Genomic DNA, 18,034 nt, shown 5'->3' with positions numbered 1-18,034 from the left:
GTAAAAGATAAGATTTTCGCTTTCCAACCAACAAAGAGAATTGTAATCTTATTAAGCAAAGGATAAAAATCAGCCTGAGAATACCTTTTACTCGAAATAGGCAACCTTAAATATTTCATAAAAGTCTGAGAAGTTGCAATACCCAAAATCTGGCAAATTTCCTTGAAAATAGAACAACCTTTAGAGAAAATGATAGTACTTTTATCATGGTTAACAAATAAACTCTAAGTCCTAGAAAAACAATCCAAAATATCATTTAACTTTTCCACATTAGAAATAAATACTTAACCAAATATAAGAACATCATCCGCATAAAGTAAATGAGGGATAGAAATATCTCCTGAATTAATACCCTCAAAATTATCCGCTTGAAACATATCTTTCAGGAGATTAGATAAAACATCCATAATTATACAAAAATAAGGAGAAAGGACACCCTTGCCAAATGAAGAATTAAAAAAACCTTCAATTGTACCATTAATGATAATAGGAAAGAAAATATCGTCATTACAACCTTTAATTCAAGAAATAAAAATATTAGGGAAGCCTTTTTGAGCTAACATTTTCAAAAGAAAATATTTAGAAACAATATCAAAGGCTTTATGAACATCCAATTTTGAACAAAAGAATTTATCTTTATTCAAACTATTGAACTCTCTTAATAATTCAAAAGCTAGAATAATATTATTCATAGCAATCCTCTTTTTAATAAAATCAGATTGACTTTCATGAATGATAAAAGGCATAACACCCTGCATACGATTAGCCAAAATATTTGCAACAGCTTTATAAAAGACATTACAAAAATAAATAGGCCTATAATCTGAAATTTGAGAAGCATTACTATGTTTAAAAATAAGAGTAATTGCAATAGCTTTAGCATCCCCACACATATAACCTGTTTTAAAGAAATACATAACTGACTTATAGGAAATATGAAAAGTCTAACTCTGCAATGACTTTTCATGCAAGACTTTTCAATACACTGCATTGACTTTTCATAATACGATATTTCCTTTCAACTAATCATGTTACAACCACTACAACAATAGTAGCAAACTATGATCAATTTCTGCTTCAACTTAAGTCATCAAAACTTGATAGCTTCTGTACGCAAAGCTTAGATTTTCAAGACTATATACAACCAGTGTAAAAACACACATTTTACAGCCATAAGAAGATTTGTTAATATTTAACAAGCAGTGAACTTGGTAGCAAGAATTATATCCGGTACAAAACTAGACATATCAGCAAGAGTTGTAGATGCCTACTTATCATCCATTCAGAATTACCCAGAAACGGAAATTTGCTTCCTCTTCCTGTTCTTGTTGTTCTTCTTGTTCTTCAGTTTTTCATTTCTCAACAGATGTGAGAACAAAGCAAACCCAAATTTCTTCCTCTTTGTGTGATGATGCTTGCGAGCAGGTCCACAACCATTCTGAGGAGATAAAACTTCAGGTTTTCTACTAAGTATTTGACCAAGTGAAACCTTGGCTTCTTCATTTGATCTTTTGTATATTTCTGTACCATAATCATCTCCAGGACCAACTAATTTCCTGCTTAGTATTTCTCCTATAGACAAGGTGTGCTTTTTTCCAGTCCTATCACAATCATTCATCAAATTAAGCCCGTTAAGATCGAGCATTCTGGAGTCTCGTTTGTGATGACCAGGAAAAGAGTTCTTGAACTTGGTGGAGTTATGAATGTAGCGTCCCCGTTGGCCATGGCCGGATCTCCTTCTCCGCAGTGCTTCTTCGACTGCAAGCTTTCCACGGTTCGCAGCCTCTGCACGGTTCATGGCTTCTTCCAGAAACTTCTTGCTGGTTTTCAAATCTACTTCAGCTTCCTCCATTTTTGACATCAGCTGCAGCTTAGATTGGTTGGCTTTTTCGACCTCAAGCAAGGCACATTCAATTTTCTTCCTTGAGGTTTCATCTGCCTCTTGTATTTTGTCAGTCAGGATTATATATTCTTCAATTGGAAGGACCATGGAAGGGTGGTTTTGCAAACCTGAAGTTGAGCTGTTGCTGTTTATTAGAGCTTTAGTCTGAGCAAGTGCAGAGGCTTCAGTGGCTTTAGCTGCTTCTTCCATCTTCTTAGCAGCTAAGCACCTAATTTCAGCAGCCTTTATACTAACCTTTGTCTGTTCAATCTCAGAAACTAGTCTCGATATTTCTGATTTGGCCGTTTTCACGGATTGGTTAAAATGTTCTCTCTCAGAAGTTAGATTCTTTATCTCTGCTGAGATGCTTGCAGGATCTCCATTGCATTTGTCTTTTGCATCGTTGGCCAACTGTAGCTTTGAAGTCATTTGCTTCAAATCATCTTCTAAAGAAGAAACAATGGCTCTTTTTGAAGAAAGGCTTTCATGGGACTTCTTGATTAAGTCCTTCTCCTCCTCTAAATTTTGGTTTAGTGTGTCTATGGAAGCTCGAATGTCGGTCAGGTCACCTGTTTTCCTGCTCAGATTCATCTTTGCTTGGCTGAGACCAGCTAAAATAGATGCCGCAGATTGTGTTGTTTGCTTGACTGCATGGCTGGAATTAACAGTGGGGATCTCTCCTTCCGGTTCTATGACAGGATGAAGCTTTAAGTCATCTGGGTGGGTTTCAGGGAATTTAATGACTTCAGGTGACTTTTCCTGCAATCTAATTTTCAGGGTATCTACAATTCTTTTAGTCCTTTCAAGTTCCTTTAGAACCTCCAAAGTTTCCCGTTCTTTTAGCACAAGTTCCTTCTCCAGTTGAGCAGATTGCTCTTGCACATTCATAAGCTCAAAATCCTCCACTGAGTGGTGTTTCTGAGAAAAGGCTATCAATTTTAGACATTTATAGATCAAACAAATGGGAAAAATATGAGTACCTGAAAAGAATTAACTAAATCTTAGAAAGCATTTTATGAAAGAACCCAAAATAGTAGACGCAGACAAGCGCAAGCTGGACATCTAGGGTGGGAAAACTCAAGGTCCACTCGGGACAAAGTTTCTAATAACTTTGCCTTTTAGATAGCTATCAGTCTTATTTGACTGCAGCTTTCTTTCTGCTTTTCAGACACTTTTGTGGTGAGAAACAACTTGTTATAAGCACAAATGATAGATTGTGCTAGTTGCAAAGAGCTAATATCCAACTTTTTTAAAAGAGAGAGAGAGTCTATAATACGAGAGATTATTCTGTGCGGACGCTGGACGGGAGAACCGTCCGGTACCGCTCGGTACCGCGCTCGGTATCGAGCGCGGTACACTTTTGGGGTGACATGGTGTATTTTTATCGGCCTTTGGACAACGTCCAGACTCCGCGCCTAATAATTTGTCCTATAATACCCACAGAGACATGCTGGGAAAACTCAAGGTCCATTTGGGGTAGGTTTCTGACAAATTTGCTTCTTAGACAGCTATCAATCTATCATCAAGCAAATTAGCCCAGCTTTTGCAGAGCCTACTCTTATCATTGATTAGCCTAGCTTGGAAAATAGACTCGACTAGTTTCATTGGTTTAAGCACATTCAATCCAATCCCATCAAAAAGTAACAAAAGATAATGTTTTTGTGAGTTGGGTGCCTGATTCTAGGTTCAACTGAAAACTTGAAATGGATTGCCATTACAATTTGTTATCATAAGTAATATTCAATGAAAAAAGGTATACAATTAAAAGAGGCAGCTAAAAAGTATAATTGTAAAGACAAAACAGGCACAAATGATTGTGAAAAAAGTGATTAGATTAGAGCTTCGTTTGGGACGGCTTTCTTTCTGCTTCTTAAAGTAGCTTTCTAATAGCTTTTGTACTAAAAAGCTACTTTAAGAAGCAGAAAAAAAGCCGTCCCAAACAAAGCCTAGACCTAGTAGTTCCATCTCACATATCAGCTATAATAATGATGCATTGAAAGCCCAAATCAGTTCCATTGGGACACTGATAGGAAATTTTTGAGTTCACAAGTAACCCTAAGGTAATACTTGAGTTCGCAAGCAAACCTAGTCAAAATTAGTACGAAAACAGAGGGGAAACTGCTGTCGCGGCAGAAAGACAGCATCCACGCAGCAGGTTTTGCACCAAAACAGTGGAAATTAGGGAGGGAAAACAAAGATTTTACTAGTAGATGCAAGAAAACAAAATAAGATACAATGTTCTTCAATTCGAGAGGAAGAATAACTCTCCAAAACTCTCTAGCAAAGCCTAGAGCCCCAATCCACAAGGAGATCTCAAAATTTCAGCCAATATCAAGATGAAACCCTAACTCACACCTTAACTCCTAATTAAAGCAAAAGGACTAATTAGAAATCCCTAAACAACCCCTTAATTCAAAATTTCCCTTCTAAAGCTCATTACATTAAATGCTTGGGCCCCACAAGGGCTACCGCCCCCCCTTTCTTGCTCTAATTTCCGCCCAAAGCGGGCCGCCTGGAGTAAAAGAGAACCGGTCCTGGCTAGACCGTTCCAGCTGGCCCCTCCTGGGCTGGCGGCATAACAGACACCTACAAAAAAACTAGCACAATGATTGCATCCAAATATTACAATAGAAAGTTATACACCCATTTAAACCAGAGTCAGAGAAAGCTCCAAGCTCGCTGAAACATTTTCATGAACTTAGTGAAATGTAATAGAGTATTTTTACAAGTGTGCCATCCTAAACAAATAAATTTATTAGCGTACCATACTAATCTATTATATTTTACTGATATGCAACTCATTCAACTCTCATCAATTTTAAAATTAGATGAGTTAATTAATATTACCAAAAACAAAGTGTGGCTTCTGGACCTGCTACCCCTAAATTATTAGCATACCTAAACATATAAATTTATTAGCATACCATACTAAATTATTATATTTTACTGATATGCCACTCATTCAACTCTCATTAGATAGTTTCCTTAGATAGTTTGGTCACACAAAACATTGACTTTCTAATGACCCGGTTAGGAGAGTAGATGTTTTAGATTTGGTCTATGTTAAGAGAGGTAGAGGTAGAACTGAAAAGACTTTGTTAGAAAAATATTAGAAATGACCTTATTTTATTAGATTTTAAATGAAATTTGACTTTTAACAAGACATAATGGAGAAAAAGGATTCATGTAGCTTACCCCATATAGTGAGAGGAATGTTTCTAGTTCAAAATTGATCAATTTTCACTTCATTGAGCACTAAGATGCCTAAGAAAATAAATGATTTACAAGGGCATGTTAATACCATCCAATAGAGTGTCTAGTATTCTGATAGATGGCTCAAATGCCCTCTAATAAAATCAATAGATATATCATGTTTCTATGCATTAAGGGCAGGATTTTCAACAAAAAGAAAAATGAAAATCATAGAGAATTTCAAAGCTTTGTCTATTTCCACACAACACATGTTGTCGACTAACATCTATGCCTATTCTCGCCATTGTTCGACGTTGTCAATCATCTGTCTGATACCCACCTTCTTGCTTGTTGAATCTACCCTCATATTAAGAGAATGAAAAAGCCGACCCCATCCACTGTTGCCCAACTTCCAACTTCCCTCATTGAACATCACCTGATGTTGACCAACAACTAACACCCAATGTGTATTAGCCAACAACATTTGTCTTATTACTCATTGGTCTTCATTCCTATCAGAATGATAGATCAAGTTGATTGCCCACCATGGTATGATGCATTTTAATGATTACAATTGTTAACCACTGAAATTCGAAATTCATTGATCATCTTCCCAATAGCATGCTCTCCCTTCTTATGACGAGAACAAACAAGAAGAATGCCCACTATCATTTGACTTTTGACATTCCTAATCAACCAAAGATTGACATATGTCAATCATCTACATCAAATGCCTGACTTCTCGATTATTCTGTCTCATTTTCTATATTAAGAAAGATCAAGCTGACTATCCATCATTGCTCAAGTTCAACCATTCCTCCAATATCATTGCATAATGCAGCCAATGAGTGATGCTTGATGCTCATCATTCTATTTGCCTGATCTCCCCTCCTATCAAGAAAACAACTAAGTTGACCGCCCATATCACCAGACTTTCACTTTTCCCCAATAATTGTCATTGACATCAATTTTTTAATGACTCAATCCCCCCTCCAATTAGGTGAATGACTAAACATATCACCTCTTGTTGTCTGACTTTGAAAGTTATCTTTTGGTCATCATTTGATGTTTGCCAATGATCAACATTTGATGTCTATCAGCTACTAATATATGATGCTTGTCATACCAATCCTCCCATATTAGAAAAACCAACAAAATCACCCACTATTGTTCAAATTCAAATGCTCCCCATCAATTGGCATTTAATACTTACCACTAACCAATGCCATCAATCATAGAATCTGATATTTGCCTTCTCAATCATTTTGTCTCCCTTCTTATTAATAGAATGGTCAAGTTAACCATATGTTATTCCAACTATAATGGACATTAATGATTGCCAATGACTGACATCTAACGCCTATCTTCCAAACTACCCAATCTCCCCTCCTATCAGGGGAACAACCAAGTTGACCGTGATCATCGCTCAACATCTAAAGTTTCATATCATCCATGACCATCCACCAATGCTTGCCAAAGACCAATGATAGATGTTCGACACCTGCATTCTCAATCAGCCAATCTCCCCTAACATCAAGAGAATGACTAAGTTAGCTATTCATAGTTGTCTGACTTTCAATGTTGCTCTTCATCCATCACCCAACATTTGCCAATGATCCACAGAAAACATTCATCCTCCTGATTGTACAATCTCTTCTTATTAGGATAACCACAAAACTAGCTACCTCCTACCCCATGACTCTATCATCAACTATTATCAAGCACTTATTTTTTAATAACTCTAATATCTTAAAACTTAGAAAAATATTTTAGTACTAATATAAAAAAAAATAAAAAATAAAACTTATGAGTCATTCAATGAAGTTATGAGAGATGGTAATGGAACATAAGTATGAAAAAATTACATCTATTTCAAAGAGCCAATTTAGTTTTATTATTTTACATAAAAAAGATCTACTGTAGAAGTGACTTTTGCATTAAGATAATTAATGGAAAAGCATTAAAAACAAAGAAATGCCCTTCATATGATTTCATTGACATTGAAAAAACATATGATCCAGCACCACGAGATTTAGCACACTTCTAGGTAAAAATATAATTTCTAAAATAATGACAAAATTATTAAAGATATGCACGGTGGAGCACTAACTAATATTAAAAGTAGCAATTGAGTGACTCAAAAAATTTTTAGTTACGTCAAGTGTACATTAAGGATCATTCTAGAGGTCATATTATTTTGTATTGGTTATGAATGGTTTACAAAAAAAATTTAAAGAAATGTGAGTTGGTGTATATGTTTTTAGTGGTTGATATAATTCTAATTAGTGAAATATCCACTAAAATAAATAAAATATTAGAACATATGAAAAAATAATTAGAAGATAGAGGCTTTATGATTAGTTGAAGTGTAGAACAAAGATTAAGTACATGATATATAATATTGTTGAGTAAGTAATTATTATTCAATATTATTAGAAAATAAGTTGATAATTAAATATGATAGATTTTTGAGTATTTTCGAGACAATACATAGAAATATGAAGACATGAAAATATAAGTTTAGAGTTTAGATTAAATGGTTAAAATGGATAAATGCATTAACAATTTTATGTAATAAGAGGATTCTATGGAGGTTTACATGTAGATTTTATAAAACCACAATTAGATGTATCAGAAGATAAAGCGATACATTATGTTAGTAGGTATGTGATTATCATTCAATATTATTAGAAGATACCGTGACACTTAAGTATGATAAATTTGAGTACTTTAGAAACATTCTATAGAAAAATGGAGACATGTTAAAAAATAACTTTTAGATTGGATGGTTAAATGTAGAAATTCATTAAGAATTTTATGTGATAAGAGGATTTTATGGGGTTTTAGAGGCAGATTTCATAAAACCACAATTACGTTGGCGTTGTCGTGTTGATATGAAAGTCAGGAATATCTAAGTTGGATGTAACAAAAATGAGCGTTAGGAAAATTTCAAGGTATAATTAAGAAGTATAAATTAAAAAATGATAATATCAAATAAAAGGTTAAAGTTACATCTATTGAAGATAAAGTGATTGAAAATAGACTTAAGTGCTTTGAAAATGTATAATGAATGATAGAAAATGCGCACACTAAACGAGTTAACAAAATTAATTAAAAATATAACAAGAAAAAGAAATATACCTGAGGTTGTGTTGATAGAAGTTAGTTGTCCTAAATGATTAATGAAGAATATGCTTAACACCTCAGACATAATGAAAAATGAGGGCTAATTACCAACCCCAAATAGTTGGGATGAGGCTAAAAAGTACTAATGATGATGATGATGATAATGCCATCTCTCCAAGATGAAATCTATGTATATTTAATAAATTAAACAGCATACCACTAACATTAAGATTAAGTACCATACAAATAAATTCATAAGTTCATACTTTGAAGTGTTACACTTCCACCAGTACAAAATTCCATATAATTAACAAGCATTGCCTAATACAGCAGAAAAAATGCATCTTGTGCACACTCTTACGAAATTGAAGAAAAATCAAAATTTACAGCAAGCAACAAATGCGACAACAAAAAAACCCTAAGTATAAACAAAATGCAGTAAGAACTCCCTAAAATCTACTCACGAGAGAGTTGGAAAACAGCTTGAGCTGAGACTTCCAAACTGCGCTCCCTCCAAATCTATCCACGGCCTCCTTAACAGACTCGAATGGCGCCGACGTGTCCACCTCCGCTCTGCCCACTTTCCCCATCTTCGCTGGCTTGGAGCCCTCGCCAAAGGCTAGGGTTTCAGGCGGCGCCGCTCCCTCTTTCTCCATCAAAGCCGGAACTTGGGCTGCAATCATGGTACTCTCCTCCTCTTCTCTCTCTCAACTTCGTTCGAAAAAGCTCTATTGCTAGCTCAAGAGACTACAGCTAGGGCGTGGGGGCATGGAATAGATTTGGGAGTTTGTACAGAAGTGGAGGCCAAAGCGAATGGCAGAATTATTTTTTAATTTGATCTTGAATTTCTGAGGAACGTTGGCGGTCATATGTGAAAGAGCGCCTCAGAATTTTATAAATTACGAAACTATCCATTTTCTTCCATTTGTTTTACAGCTTTTACTTGATTAGGAGCAACAGAAATGACCGTTTGATTTGACAAAGTTGCTGATTGTTTTCTTTTTCCAGCTTTAATCATGAAAATACAGGCTTCTTAAAATAAAGAAATTTTAGCGGATATTGGAAACATGTGCTCGAATCTGTGCCCGCTTTGCATAAACAGAATTTGTGGTCATTTAAAAAGGTATTTAATGAGTCACTTGTGCGGCTGAATGGTTGAAGGAAAAAAAAATTCTAGCTACCATGTACATCACGCTCCCGGTTAAGTACATATATTGAAGAAAACTTATTCTATGCGGAGATCGGATCAAGAGAATCATCTGAATTTGTTACTTTTTTATAAATACTCAGCAAATGGGCAGCAAATATTATTATAAATATATGTTTATTGCTCTTTTGTTGAGTATTTGCAAAAGCATAACAAAATGGCAGCTAAAGTGTAACAAATCCGGATGGTTCTCTCCGTTTGGTCTCCGCACAGAATAATTTCTCTATATTGAACTCAAAAATTATGTGCGTACCTAACTGGTAAGTGGGTACTTAGGTTTAGTTGAGGATTCCTATCCCATTCGCAAAGCATGCTCTATTCGCGTCTGCACGCCCAGCTCCCGTCTGCCATTCACAAACCGCGCTCCCGCCCGGCCGTTAGCACGCCTAGCTCGCGTTAGATTGTTTGACGCCAAGCTCCCGTAAAATTTAAATAAATAAATAAATAATCAATCAAATAAAATAGAATTATTTTTTTAGGGTTGATGACAATTGACGGGCGGTGGGGGACAGTTGACGGACGGTGGGGGACAGTTGTGTTGAGAGGGAATGCCATTTGAATTTTGTTTATTATTTAGAGGCAATGCCATTTCACCATAATTAATTTTTTACTTTTATTAAAAATATATAAATACAAAATAAATATTATACATAACAATCTATTATGTATAATAACAAGAACAAAGCATCGAATCATAAGCTAGTCCCACGATGTCTATGGTTCTCGTGTTTGGGGTCTTGCTTCCGCTTGCCACCTCTGTTTGGTATTTTTTCTCCCTTAATCCTTTGATTTATTGTGATTTTATTCCGTATGGCTACAAATCGATTAAGAGATGCTGGGTTTTTGGATGAGAAGCTTAAACCTAGGTCGTTTAGAGATGCTTTTATCGGGTGAATATGCTTCATCGGACTTTCCTTCGCTCAAAGTTTCTTCCCATCATGGTTTGCCTACGTTATTATTTTCGGATGAGGAATTGCTTTCACTTGTAGTGCATTTTGAGTTTGCTTTGGTGGAAAAGTTTTCGGGCCGTCGTCACCTATTGATGATTCATAAATTTTTCTTTAACCTAAAGCTTTGTGGCGCCTTCTCGGTTGCTGTTTTGAACCCTAAAAATGTGTTGATCAAACTATTTAATGATTTAGATTATTGTAGGATTTTTTCTCACCGATCATACTTCATTAACAATTATTTCATGGAGCTTTTTTAAGTGGACTCCCCATTTTGATGTAAATGTGGAGTATCATATTATTCTAATTTGGGTTTTTTTTCACAGTTTGTGCCCTCATCTTTCCTCCCCTTGCATTCTTCATTGATTGAGGTCTGTGTTCTATGGACCCTTGCATATCAATAATGCGACCACGAATGGAACTAGACCTTCAGTAGCCCACATACTCATTGAATTAGATGTTACTAAATGGTATACTTCTCAAGTTTGGCTTGGTTCCAAGTCTATGGGTTATATTCAATTGATTGAAATGAAAGATTTTCCGTTGTATTGCTTTCATTATAAAACATTAGGTCATTCCAAGGAAGGTTGTCCGATCTTATTTCCAAAGTTGGATGTTGTTCCTCCTGTTCAGGAGGGGACTGTGGCTGATGTTCTTGTTATTCATTCTATTGATTTGGTTGGGGAGGTTCATGATGATATGGCGGTGAATTAAGATTTGAATTTTGCTAATGAGAATGTTGACGTTGTGTATCCTCTGCTTAATGAGGTGGGGCATGAGTTTAGAACCTAGTGATGTTGTCTTTCAGAGGGCTACTGGTTTTATTTCTCTTATTATAAATACTCAGGAGGTGGCGTGTGGGAATTTTCATTAATCTGGTGATGTGGGGGTTTGTTCTATGGCTTTTTCACATGTTGAGGTGGAGGGGATTGATGAGATGGATGGGTCAACCAGATGTGTGCTATGTTTCACCTAGGGTTGCGATTTCTCCTAAACCTTTGGATGGGCCGACTTCTCCCATTGTGGGGAATGTTGTTGGCATGTTTGTTTCACCTGTGAATGTGGGCTCTATGTATAATGAGAATCTTGTCGAGGTGCCTATTGTTCTTATGTCCACTAACGATTTAAATGCTCATGTCACTTCTAATTTGGGGTTACTTGTCTTGGACATTTGGCTTGGCTTGATGGGTCTCCATCATCGCCTGGTGTGTTGGGGTGATGACCTTGGTGACGAGCAGGATGAAACATTATAGGATTTGTATGGTATTAATGTTTGCCAGGTGGTTGATAAAGTTTTTTCTCGTGGAAGTAAACATCGTAGAAGTTAAGATAGAAAGTAGCCTTTTGTTGTTCAGATATGCTCGTTTTTTTTTTTTAGCTGGGGTTTTGCTGTTGTTTACCTCTGGTTGCAATGGTTGTGGAATTTGCTGGGTGGTTCTGTTGTTTTTCTCCGTTGGTGTGGGGGAAGTGCTCCTACCTTCTTCATTTTCTTCTTTCTCTATTTAATGTTGTTTGCAGGTTGGTGCTTTCTTTACTTGGATTAGATCTAGATCGCTTGGGTTGCTCTTGGTGATGGTTGTTCGTTGGGTCGCTTGGCCGTGCGTTGGGGTACTATTTGGATGTTGCGGTTGGTGATGATGTTGTCTCTTTATTTATATTTCAGCTTATGCTTTGCTTTGCTTTGTTTTTTTATTTTCATGTATTAGGTAGGATCTAAAGCTCCTAGGTTTTGTTTCAAATGTTGTTCTTTTAGCTAGCTTCTGATCCTATAAGGACGTGTACTATTTATCATCACTAATGCCTAGGCCCCAAAGTGTTTTTTTTTCCAAAAAAAAAACTTCTATTTCTATTATTTTTTTCTGTTTAAATAATTGATAAATAATACCAACGATATATTTTTTTTATTTTATTTTGCAATTTAAGTAAAAAATGCAATTTTCAATGTTCATATTGTGAACAGATAAAATGTCGGATAAGGCCACGAGTTTTGCTTGTATTATTTAGTAACTCATGCAATTAATTGTGGTATATCTGTATATTTTACATTGAATATTATTATGTAAGAATATTATTATGTGATTTATAATAGTATCAGCTTCTAAATATTTATATTTATGATGAGATTAGTGTAATTATTAGATATTATACATAACATTAATTTCAGTACAAATTTAAGTAATCAGGAGCCCATCGATCTTGATGTAAAACATGTCAAGATATGCTGACATAATATTTTTTATTTTTATTTTTTGCAAGAGGCATATATATATGAATTATCACATATGATTAAATTTATTTTCATTAACATAAATTGGGTCCAATTTCACTATTGTGTTGATTATATGATTTTTTTTTTCAAAAGTATTTTAAATGATTAAAATAAAACTCAAACCTATTTGGACCCAATTTCAGAACTTTGTTGCATTATACAATATGAGAACGTAGAAGTAGAGTTCGAATATCTTCGTATATAACTAAGCGCAGTGTGCTCAGGCGAGCGCTGGTGCTTCGCGGGCTGGCGGGGCAGTGCAGGCAGTTGATTTTAAACGGCTTCGTGGGTTGACCCGTCAACCCGAACCTGACCCGTTTTTCAAATGGGTCGATTTCTGGAACCCGAACTCGACTCGTTTTGAAATCGGGTCGGATCAAACCCAAAATTTATGGGTCGGGTTCGAGTCGGGTTTTCGTGTCGTGTCAAATATTGACACCCCTAGTCATAAGTTCAAGCCGCATTCTTTATATTTATTAATCGCCTTTCCTAAAAAAAAAAAGCATTGGCCAAGCACTCATGAATTTTTGCTCAAAAAGATAAATTTGACTTTATGTTCTCATATTTGGCTTCCACATTTTTTCACATTAGCAATTTAAGTTATATTGGAGCCCATCACAAACAACACAATCACACATATAAAAAAATTATAAATCTAAATATGTCGTCGATCAACTAAGATTTTATTTGGGATGACTTTATTACTGTTTTTGAAAGCAATTTTTTAGTAAAAAATGTAATAATTGAAGAAATCTAAGACACTCTTTTGTCTTAGGGGCGTGCTTTGCCTTAGGTTATCATGAATTATGACTAAACTTTTTTAGTCAATGAACTAAAAGCAATAATTTATGATCAACCATTAAACCTCTGAACAAATTTTCATAATTTATTCAAACAAAAATAAATTCCATTAAGAAGAAACTTTCATTTTATTCAATATCCAACAAACAACTCACTTAAAAATACATTATAATAAACCTAAAGCAATTATTTTGACATAAATTCTAACTGAATCCTTACAAATTTCAGATCATTTAGAGAATCACTCCCACATTTTCTTTGAATGTGATTACACTTTCTCCATTCTCACGGATTTGATTCCTGTGACTGGGATGTTCTACCTCAGACCGAACCTCATGCAGGTTCTTAATTTCTTTGATAATATGCATGATTATAGTAGGAGGGATAAATATTTCTGTTATTTGACTTTGGCCACCTTTATCTATTTTACCTGGAGAGAATGGAATTGCAGGAGATTTTCTAATGTTTGGAATTCTCCTGGGAAGGTGAGATTTGATATTATAAATGTTGTTCGTGCTAAAACAATCAATTGGAATGGAAATGATAACCTCAAAGATAAGTTTGTTAATATCCTGGGTTGAAATTGGGGGCCCTGTTATTTTATGGTGCTGGGTTGGTTTGAATGAGATTCTGGATCATTTCGTGGTGGGGTTGATATTTTTGTTTCTGTTCTTTTCGTGCTGGGCTGGGATTGCTGTGCTCGAGCATTTTGTTATGGAGTTTCTGTTTTGGCTTATTTGGAGCTGGGTGACTTACTTTGTTGTTAGTGCTACTGTCCATGTTTCTTGTAGTTGGCTGGAAGGTTTTTGCAATTGGATTGTTTTGGAGCTTATCTGATGGAGAAATTTTGACGGTAATCTGATTTGGATGGCCGCTTTTTACAACTTGTGGTGCTGGTTGGCCGGGATTGGTTTATTAACCAGGACAATGATGAAGCTCCATTTGATGTTCTTTGACTGTTACCCCTTGGATGGTCTACGGGCAACCAGGGGCTTATTAATTGAGTCATGGTTAATTTGCTTGGAGCCCTTTTTGAGAACTAAGGTTCTGTTTATTATGTGGTTTCTTTGCACTTGCTATTTCTTTTCTCAGGTGTCCTCTATGCTTCGTAAGCCTGGCACGAATGTTAAGTTTTCCTCCTGGTTGGATGGGGAATGCTCTCTCAGATTGGCTGCGCATGGATTGTTTAATGTTGAAGGCTCCTGATTTTTTTTGTTCCTAGCACATTACTGTTTCTTTGTAGTTTTGGTGCTCGGTCAGCTGAAGTTCAACTTGTTTCATTTTTGGTTTATCTTTGATAGCATGGGTGGTATAGTTGGGGTTTTTTCTTACATAGGACCTTCATAAGTTTTTATTTTTTGCTTATGAAGGGATGATTTTACTTGTATTCACCTTTACTTGTAACCTTTTTTCTTAGTAATATATGGGCCAAGGCCCCAAAATTTCCCAAAAAAAAAAAAAACAAATTTCAGATCATGCATCTCTGTATCACTCAATTTTGAGGCCAAATGTCATTCCAACGTTTCTTCTTTTTTCAGAAACCTTTTAAGCATCTCTGTATCACTCAATTTTGAGGCCAAGGGTTGAGTTCTTTTTAGTCCTTGTTCAAGGCACAAAAAGCCTCATGGATATACAATGATCCAACTTTTAGGCTAAAAGTTAATAACAAAATAAATTATTATAAAGTCATTACAATCATTGCTTGAGTGAAACATATTACTATAAAGTATTTTTTTTTCAAATAAATATATAAATAAGAGCTAAAGATAACATTATAAGGGAAAGTACAATTTTAGCAATTTACCTGAGCATGCTCAATGGAGATGTTAGTCTTTTCATCTGCAATATTTTGGGGAATGAGAAGAATTATGAGACTCATCAGATAGAAAATTTGTTTTTTTTTTTTTCGGGAAATTAGAGGGCAATGAGCCCAAATTTCATTAAAGTAAAATAGTTACATGTGAGAAAAATGAAAACCTATAAGAAGGACCTTTCCTTCCATAAAAAAGTAAAATGAGCTACAAATAACAAAATAGCAGAAATCCCTTTCCCATCAAGTAAACTCATGAAAACCATCAATGAAATCAAAAGACTGCATCAGGGTTGGCCTAAGGAGGAACCCATCAAACATAGGCAATAATTTGGAGATACATCAAATGAAAATTCACATCCAAAGAACATATGAAAATGAGATTCACGACCCATAAGACAAAACAAACAAGCCAGATTTATATCAATCGATCTAACAAGAAGTAAATATGCACTTTTTAACTGGCCTAAAACTACCATCCAAGCATAGGAAGAAAATCTTAAAGAGTAATGTTTATGCCAGATAAAATTGTACCAACTAACCTCCTCCAAATTATCATGGAAACTAGAGTAAAAAATAGAGAAAGAAGGATTTAGTAAGCCATCCCAAGACATGGTTGGTTGCTTACATAAGGAGACCTCAGAATAAAGCAGTTCAGGGAAAGTACTGGGGAGAGCCTAATGGTTGTTTTTAATATAGCTTTTAACAAATGACAACTCAAGCCTAATGGTAGGTAAAATAACATACAAAGACTTCCCGTTACACCATGGGTCCTAAGCCATTCAAAAAATTGCAATTAGTTGAAACAGCCAAAGAAATAGAGCTTTTAATAGTCTGAGCAGTAGAACAGAGCCTTTTCTAAAATTTAGAAGCATTACGGGAGGGGCTTCCAAGGGAATAAATATTTAGATTTGAACCAGGAAATGGCCAAACTATCCATAGTAAAAAGCCTCCATAAAAATGAGCAATAACTAGCATGATATAATGCATCAATAGATGGTATACCGAGGCCACCCAATTGTCTAGGAATATCAGTTTTCTACCAAGATATTAAATGAAGTTTCCTTTCAGAAATCCGGCCATGACATAAGAATCTATAGTAGAGTCTAGAAATAACTTTGTAGCAAGCCTTGGGTATGATCGATCCTATGATCCAATAAGCATTTATGTTTGTAATAATGAATTTTAAAAATTGTACTCTACCTGTAAAAGAGAGAAACTTAACTTTCCAACCATCAAGTGGAGTAAGAATTTTACTCAGGAGTGATTGGAAGTGAGTGGAATTGAGCTGAGAGGAGGAGATAGGGATACCCAAGTATTTGAGAAAAGAGCTCACATGAGGGATACCCAAAAAATCACAAATGATTTTTGGATTTACAAATTTTAAGAAAAGAGGATAGAGATCTTAGACGGGTTGATGAAAAGACCCAATGATGGGGACATCAGATCATCATGGAGAGTTTTTCGGAGACGCGGCCGCCGATCTACGGCCAAGATCGAGTCTTTATATTTTTGAGTCGTTGATGTATTTTCATGTAGCTTGTTATTTGCTTATGTGGCATTGTGAGCCGTTGTATTTTATTTTATTTTATTTAGTTGCTTATGTGTTTTCTTCCCCGTAGTACCCCTCTTATGGGAGTTGTCGTATGTAAGCCCAAAGGGCTTTTGTGTCTTTTGTTTCGAGTCATGTTATAGGAGGCTATTTAAAGCCCCACTTTATTCTATTATGGTTAATGAATGAATTTAAGAATTTTTCCTGCACTTGTGCTTGAGAGCATTTGAGAGTTCTTGGAGAGCTTTGGAGAGATCCTTGGAGAGGGAGATTGGCGCATCACCCACCAACCTTGGATACGACCGGGTTCGTGGTTTTCTCTTTGTATTTTTGTCTTCCCTCGCCACCTTCCATCACTCGTCTTCATCACGTCCAACTCCAGCAAACTTCCCTCAATTTCCTCCACACACCAAGCTCCACTAAAATCCCCCATAGCCCCGTCCACTTTGCCCAAAACCTTTTCTTGCCGCCGGCCTAGCCCCATAGCCGCCGGCCACACTCCACTTCCCTTCACCTTTGAGTTTCCTAATTAGGTTGGAGACCACTTGTGGAAAATTCTGAAATTCAAAATCAATCAAGTTTGAATTTCAAAATCTTTCCTAATTTAAGTCAACTATTTTAGGAAAGTTTTAACTCATATATATTTTGAAATTTTAATTCAAATTGGATTTGATTAAATATTTCATAAAGCCTAAAACCAAATTAGGAGATCAAAATCCTCTCATTAAATTCCCCCTTTATCACTTAGCCGAAATTCCCTACATCTGTCTTAGTTTATTTGATTTCCTAATTTATGACATTAAATCAGGAAATCAATTCCCTCTCCACCGTTTATCATCCCGCCGCCCCTCCTGTTTCCTGGATTTGCTTTACCTTGCCGATCCTCCCCTCTCACCAACAGTTCTTTTCCTCTCCTTAGGCCAAGCCATTGAATGCCTTGAGTTCTCTTCTTCCAAGCACCTCCCGTGCATCAAAAATCTGAGAATTTTCACAGATTTCTGGAGCAAAATCTGAGCTCAAATTCAGGTTTTGAGAGTTACAATTGGAAGTTGTTTCCCAACCCAGTATCAAGAGAAACTTCTTTCTCTTTGTGACTATTCAAGAGAAGCATCTTATTTGCATCAAAGGAAGCCATGGACGAAGACGTTGAAGGCATCAAGTGACGGATCTCCATGTCTTCTTGAGCGAAGGTCTTTCTCTTCTCCATTTGTATTAAATTTCTTCTAACTCTAAATTCTCAATTGGTTG

At 35.7% G+C, this 18,034-nt stretch overlaps 1 protein-coding gene across 1 annotated transcript; it reads right to left on the bottom strand.

The window, feature by feature from the left end:
* Positions 1-862: 862 nt before the first annotated feature.
* On the bottom strand, positions 863-9,044 carry LOC110116109 (WEB family protein At2g38370-like). Its single transcript, XM_020849584.2, has 2 exons — positions 8,665-9,044; positions 863-2,800 (listed from the first exon to the last, which is right to left on the bottom strand). The coding sequence occupies exons 1-2, from the start codon at positions 8,881-8,883 to the stop codon at positions 1,289-1,291; spliced, it is 1,731 nt and encodes a 576-aa protein (XP_020705243.2). The 5' UTR covers positions 8,884-9,044; the 3' UTR covers positions 863-1,288.
* Between the last annotated feature and the right edge of the window lie 8,990 nt (positions 9,045-18,034).

The sequence above is a fragment of the Dendrobium catenatum genome, unplaced genomic scaffold, assembly GCF_001605985.2.
Source record: "Dendrobium catenatum unplaced genomic scaffold, ASM160598v2 fragScaff_scaffold_456, whole genome shotgun sequence".
NCBI lineage: Eukaryota > Viridiplantae > Streptophyta > Magnoliopsida > Asparagales > Orchidaceae > Dendrobium > Dendrobium catenatum.
This window is presented reverse-complemented; position numbering and strand designations above follow the sequence as displayed.